General features: G+C 45.0%; 1 protein-coding gene across 1 annotated transcript in view; it reads right to left on the bottom strand.

Annotated features, from left to right (window-relative positions):
• LOC310821661 (glutamate receptor 1-like) overlaps positions 1-7,500 on the bottom strand; it is a gene marked incomplete at both ends in the record, with an annotated part of 40,096 nt that overhangs the window by 23,331 nt on the left and 9,265 nt on the right. The window contains one exon of the mRNA XM_083693794.1: positions 6,483-6,722. Within this exon, the coding sequence (XP_083549920.1) occupies positions 6,483-6,722 (240 nt within the window). The remainder of the gene's footprint in view (positions 1-6,482; positions 6,723-7,500) is intronic.

Raw genomic sequence — 7,500 nt, 5'->3', positions numbered from 1 at the left:
GACATAAAAGCACTTAAACATAAACAAACAGTGGGTGTACTGTAATCGATGCTAAAGAGACACAACCGTGAGTTCAAGAGAATACGTTTGAGATTCAGCATTAATAGATAATAGCATTTCCACAAACGTAAACCTTACAATACTTTACGGACAGACATTTCAAAACATCCCCACTGTGACAATCCTGAATACACGAACGCTCCATAAAGTCGTACTGAGCATGAACCAAACTAGAGCTGAACCGAATTTCAAGTACGAAGTGAAATCGTAAGTACAAAGGAAAGACCATTGATGAGTCCGTTGCTCAGTTCAGTGTGTGCGAACCTGAATCCAAATGCCTTGTTTCTGTGATCTCATGCAGAGGGCATTCCCGTCATATGTGTGTCATCTGTCCCTCCATGTCATCCAACTACGGTTCAAACAGAGGCGCTGAGTCTGACACATGCTGCGCTGCAGGTTATACTCCCTGAGTAAGTCTTTAGGAAACAAGATGAAAGCACTTTCATTTTAGCAAATAAATGATGACACTGTAACGCTGTGAACTTCTCCTTTGTGTCCTAAGCACTTCACTTGTTGGTCAAATGTGCAGTCCTAGCAGGAGTCAGCTCTATTCTGACATGAAAGAGAGGGTACTGTTCTACCTCCAGGGCTAGGGAGGTACTGTCTTCAAAGCACAGTTCTGACCAACTCCAACGCACACAAGCTAAGCATCCTGGGTAAGCAGTCCTGTCAAGTAAAACAGTGAAAAACAGGAAAAAAATGCATTATAACTTTAAAGGCCTAATGACGCCTTCATCTACCCTTCAGAAGACCGACAGGGATGCTTACGATTGTATTCCTAACATATGTCATGCAAGCTGGCAAAAGGGTTACACTACAGGATGATTTGATAGCAGTTCACACAGTAATGATTGATTGCATCGTTCACTGAAGCTACAAGTAGAAAAATGTTTTTGTTTCGTTAATCAAGTAGTGCCATAATCAAGGGTGTCCTGTCATTTGAAATCAATTAATGAGGTTTACTTTGCTCATGAGTCTCTTACTTTTGCAGTTAGATATCTGTCATCTGAGGCAAAATCTCTTTGCTGAAAACAAAAAGAGAGATAGACAGTACAAGGTCTCTTCAGTCCTGTGAGAGATATGTATGAGATATTGTTGTTTGTTTTGTTTTGTCTGCCCTTGTTTTTGTCTTTTGAGAATGTATTTAGTCTGAATCAACCAGTGGATGAACTTGTTATAATTCCTTCAAAAAGAACAGCGTTTGACATCTGAAGGGAGAGAATATTGTGATCTGTGTCTGGCTAGTGAGAGGGACATACAAATATAGACACTAATCTTTCTCCCCTGCATCCGATTTGCATAAACATTAACAACGCATATCATTTACTAAAAATACAAAGGCACACTCATACCTGGAGACAGAAACAGAGCAAGCTGATACCTCATTCTACGATGCTGGAAAACATTTTATTGGAGGCTTGCTATCCAGTTTATGGGATGTCATGTACTTTTGACTTGTAGACAAATGGTTCTTCGATGACACGATGCATTTTGAAAAGCATGGGCTACTATTATCCCATTTCTCCCATTTGTATGGGGAGTTCTAGGTCACTGTATCATCAGTACAGTGTAGGGGAAGCAGAGGTGATTGAGGTGTAGTGGGGGTGACACTCATAATGTGATGCCCTGCCTGTATAACTCAAGTGTCTCTTGAGGGTGTCTTCTTGGCCTAATGGTGAAGGCTTGGGCCCTCCAAGCACGAGACCTGGGTTTGAACCTCAACTATGACACATACTATTTCTTATTTGTATGGCTCGGGAATATGTGTATAAGCCTATGCAATCTCCTCAATACAGCGGCATTTATGTGCTCACATTAATTTCCAGTGGGACCAACATCTGAGTGAATGTTTTACTAAGTCTATGGTGTTGCCTCCTCATCCCTTAAATAGAAACAGATTAAAAGAGGAACTGCTAATTTTCCTGGCTGCTTGAATTTTGCAACAGATGACAAAACAAGGTTTGTCAGAAATAACAGCATGGCAGCAACATTTATTTAATGTTAATTAAAACGCTGTGTCGGATCCAATTCTGGGATGCCTCTGTTGCCCTGGCGATACACTCCCCGCCTTCCTTGGCGCAGGCACATCGGAGCTCTCGTCTCAGCAGCCGTGAAATCGCCTTGCACCGGAGAGAGGATCAGCTTTATTGCCCAGTGAGCAGCACTAACCTGCAGATAAACCAGACAGAGACCAAAGCAGGCCTCTATCTGTCTAGTGCGAGCGACACAGGGCTCTATCTGTTAGCGCTAGCAATGAAGGGCTCTATCTGTTAGTGCAAGCAATGAAGGGCTCTATCTGTTAACACTAGCGAAACAGGGCTCTATCTGTTAACACTAGCAATGAAGGGCTCTATCTGTTAATGCTAGTGACACAGGGCTCTATCTGTTAGCACTAGCAATGAAGGGCTCTATCTGTTAGCACTAGCAATGAAGGGCTCTATCTGTTAACACTAGCGAAACAGGGCTCTATCTGTTAACACTAGCAATGAAGGGCTCTATCTGTTAACACTAGCGAAACAGGGCTCTATCTGTTAACACTAGCAATGAAGGGCTCTATCTGTTAATGCTAGTGACACAGGGCTCTATCTGTTAGCACTAGCAATGAAGGGCTCTATCTGTTAGCACTAGCAATGAAGGGCTCTATCTGTTAATGCTAGTGACACAGGGCTCTATCTGTTAGCACTAGCAATGAAGGGCTCTATCTGTTAGCGCTAGCAACACATGTCTCCATCTCTCAAGTGCTAGCGACTCAGGGCTCTCTCTGTTCGTGCTAGCGACTCAGGGCTCTATCTGTTAGCATTAGCGACTCAGCTGTGATCTGTCTAGCACTAGCAACACATGTCTCTGTCTCTCAAGTGCTAGCGACTCAGGGCTGTATTTCTGGAGTGCTAGCAACGCAGGGCTCTATCTGTTAGTTCTAGCGACTCAGGACTCTATCTGTCTAGTGCTAGAAATGCATTACAGTACCTCTGCAGCAGCTCAGATAAGAAAGAGATGAGTGTTGGGATCGGCAAGAGAGAGAAAGATTCCAGGGCTCCTATCGTTGTCTCTCTCTCTCTCTCTCTCTCTCTCTCTCCCTCCCTCTCTCCCTCCCTCTCCCCCTCCCTCCCTCCCTCCCTCCCTCTCTCCCTCCCTCCCTCCCTCCCCCTCTCTTTCTCTCTCTCTCTCTCTCTGTCTCACCTGCCTGTCACAGCTGCTTTAGAGATTGTCTCACAGGTGTAAAAATTCAATTTCCGACCTCAGTGTGTGTGTGTGTGTGTGTGTGTGTGTGTGTGTGTGTGTGTGTGCAGTTTACAATTTCACTCCGCTTATGCTGTGTTTGTTCATTGTTAAAGAGTTCATCGTTGGCCTTAAAATACCTACTAGACAGGGTTTAAGAGCCTTTGTTGAGAGCAGAGAGTCATCTCTCACATGAAAGACCCAAGTGTCGACAATTAGACCTATACAACATCCTCAGGGTTCAAGGGCAACACTTGAACAGAGCTAATACATCTTAGGCAGGGCTACCCATCACAAAAAGAGTGATTCCAAATCACCTCCGTTATACATACATACAGATTGTGAGCTGGCAAGGCAGTCAAACAAGGGTTAATCTAATCCTACGTCCTCCAACTCTACCTACCTACTGCTTCACCTTGGGACAGTTCTACAGAACTGGGGAAAAATAACATCTAGGGAGTTGTAGGCTATTGCAAGAGAGATACAGATAACACATATGGAGAAACTGATAACATGAAAAAGCTTCCACAGAGAGAGAGAGAGAGAGAGAGAGAGAGAGAGAGAGAGAGAGAGAGAGAGAGAGAGAGAGAGAGAGAGAGAGAGAGAGAAGTGTTCGATCAGAGTACTTCAGAGGAACAACCTCAAAACCAGTGGGACTCCAGGGGTTGGGTCTCGGTCGAATTTCTAAGGCTTAATACACACCGAAATGATCACTGCAGCCGCCTGGCTGAGATGGGCAGGCACATCATTTGGGTATTGCACCATATGGCTCAAGACCAACCTCAGGAAACAGAAAGGTTAGAAATGTCCCCCTGTATCTATGGCTGTCTGCAAAGTCAGGTAGCCAAATTTCGCACACATGCAGCAGTAAACCACAACTTGTGAAGTTCACTTGCGGTTACTGTTTAAAAGAAGGGGCAGGACGAAGAACGGAGAGAATAATAAAAGGAGGAGCAAGGAAAACAATTTACTCCATGACGAATTTACTCCATCGATGTCAGTCTAGCGGTTAAACTATAGGTCAGTCACGGTTCACCCTAACTGCATGAAGTTTGGTGAGCACATCATTTTGGAAAATCCCCAAATCTGTTGCCTACTCTTGCAAATTACATTGGTAAAGGACACAAATGTGATTGTTGCAAGAATAAAAGCCTCTTCCCAGTATGAGAATAAATTACTCACTTTGATTATAATCACAGGAGTAATTATAGAAATTTGGTAAATTTACTATTGGGGAAGCTTAAGCTATGGGACGCTACGCCTATGGCTGCGATTCATGTCTAGTCACATCCTCGAGAGTGCACAATGTATTAATGCCCCTGAGCAAGCACACACACACACACACACACACACACACACACACACACACACACACGCACGCACGCACACATGCACGCTCACACACACACACACACAAACTCACGCACGCACGCACACACACAAACGCACGCTTGCACGCAGGCAAAAACTCACACACACACACACACACACAATAGTGAAGTTTCCTATGAGGTTTAGGGTAAACCACTATACACTATGTGCAGTGCTGTATCCAGGCAACAAGGCTGAATCAATGGGGGGGCAGTGTAGTAGTCAGATGAGGGGCGGGGGGGGTGTGGTAGTCGGATGTGTCATGATGAAGTCAATGACCTTGAAATCCTGGTCCAAGACTGGAGCGCGCACACACACACACACACACACACACACACACACACACACACACACACACACACACACACACACACACACACACACACACACACACACACACACACACACACACACAGTTGACTAGATACACTACTACAAGATAAACAAATCAATGGAACATTTGTCCCACTGTGTGAACAACTCGGAAAAAAACTCAACCAGGAAAAAACTCAATTTACCCAATAGAACTAACCACGGTGAAGAGCAGGTTGTGCCAGCAAGTGTAACACGTCACTTTATTTGCGCATCTTGGTCTCGTTTGGACTCGCAGTTTAACATCTTACACTATAGAACACACACCGACACCCACACCCACGCACACACACACACACACACACACACACACACACACACACACACACACACACACACACACACACACACAACCACACCCACACCCACACACCCACACCCACACCCACACCCACACACACACACACACACACACACACACACTGGAATTTGAGGGGAGGAGAGGAGAGGAGAGCGCGTCGTTAAGCACTTAAGATGTTCCACTAGCCTCATCTGTCTGCGAGGGCACTAGCGTTAAGCGTAGGTCACAGTCGAGCAGTTACAGATTGAACAGCAGCCTCACACACCAGGGGCTCCTCTCCCATCGGGGACCACTCTAGTGGTATCTGCTCATCCAAGCACAAAACGTGCATTGAGGACATAGAGTTTACACAGTTGAGTTTACAGATCTGAAGGAGCCTCGGGACGAATATCAACTGCTCCTCCAACCGCTATATGAATAAGAAATGCAAACACAGACGTACAACAACCGTTTACAGTATATATATATATATATATATTGTTATATAGTAACTACATAACAAACAAAAAAACATCTTAGTTTACCAAGTCGACACATTCCATTCCAATTACATCCCCCTGACTCTGAAATGATCAATTGAACATCCACAAGTTCTATGTCTACATAATAGTAGGCTACTTCAAAAGATGCTTGCCAAGATGCCTACAGTTTTGCTCTACCGGTCTATTATAAGAGTATGGGGAGTCTACAGGCATCCTTCTTTGCTGTTCATCTGCAATGTTGTAGGGCATAAACATATTTTTTTTAATCTGGCATCTTCCCACCTTTTTTTCTACCTGCTGATTTAGCTAGATACATATTAGCTTCCTAAAGAGGTTCCCATAGGGAACCATAAACAGCCATGGTGAGGATGCTGCTCAATACCCGAAATGGAGTTGTACCTGTAGCCCAGTGGAGGCTGGTGGAGGTACCATTCCTCATTCCATTCCATGCATGACACTGAGCCCGTCCTCCGATTTCTACCTCCGCCAGCCTACACTGGGCTACAGGTACAGCTCCATTCCGTGCATTACATTGAGCCTGTCCTCCGAATCCTGCTTCCACGAGCGCCACACTACACGATCCTGGGACAGATACCACGGCCACGACACCAATGCAACGGTCACACAAGCCAAGACATGCATACGTACACACAGATGGTCAGAACGCTGGTCCATACCTGAGTCTGAGCTGTACATGTAGACGAACCTGGTCCACTCGTAGTGTTGGATCAGGGCGATGAGCGGGTCCTGGAGTTCAGGCCTCAGCTGGATGACAAACTGGTTGTTGGTTTCGATGGGGAAGGAGGGCGTGACGAAGCAGACATGCAGCGCCCCGCAGAACGACATCAGCATGTTCATGGTCTTCCTGTCATACAGGCCGATGATGGCGTACACTCCCTTAGAGAACTGGGAGCAGACTGTGGAGAGGAGAGGAGAGGAGAGGAGAGGAGAGGAGAGGAGAGGAGAGGAGAGGAGAGGAGAGGTGAGGAGAGGAGAGGAGAGGAGAGGAGAGGTGAGTACAGTATTCATAAAAAAAACCAGCTGATGAAGTTTAACGTTGATCCTTCAATATCTGAGTGTCAAATTAGTTTATTATGTTAGATGGATCGAAGAGAGGATTTTCAGAAATTCCAAGGTGATTGAAAAATAAGTGCGCTGCGCACACAGTTCTATTTGTATGAGAACAGAACACAAAAGAATGAGGGGGTTGTGACGAACTCATCAGGACAAAATCTGCAGTGTCTACAGTATGACAGCTGTCTTTGCAGACAGTCCTCCATTGATGTTTCCATATGTTCTTTAGTATCTGTCTCTGCGTTCACTTTCATCCTGTCTGTTTTTTCTCTCCTTCCGTCGTTATGGCTCCATCATTTATTTATATACATACATACATACATACATACAGCACTGTCACTCACTGTTGCCTCTCTCTGCAGGTCTTGTTTGTTTGTTGCTTTTTATTCAATATGAGAGGAGAGGGAGGGCTGCTGCCATAAAATGCTCTGATGATAAAGCACTGCGGTAAAAGTGTGGTAGCCTACGTAGACGCTGCCTGTAGAGTAACTGCTTTGATGTATATCTGTCAACGCTGCAAGCCACTCCGAGGCCTATATCTGATTAAAGTAGACATGACAGTTCAACGGAGAGAATGAGGAAAACTGTGAAAACAAATCTGGTTTGATTTGGTTGATTTTT

Source organism: Argentina silus, assembly GCF_951799395.1.
Source record: "Argentina silus genome assembly, chromosome: 2".
In the NCBI taxonomy this organism is placed as follows: domain Eukaryota; kingdom Metazoa; phylum Chordata; class Actinopteri; order Argentiniformes; family Argentinidae; genus Argentina; species Argentina silus.
The sequence above is the reverse complement of the archived record's forward strand: the minus strand, read 5'-3'. Positions and strand labels throughout refer to the sequence as shown.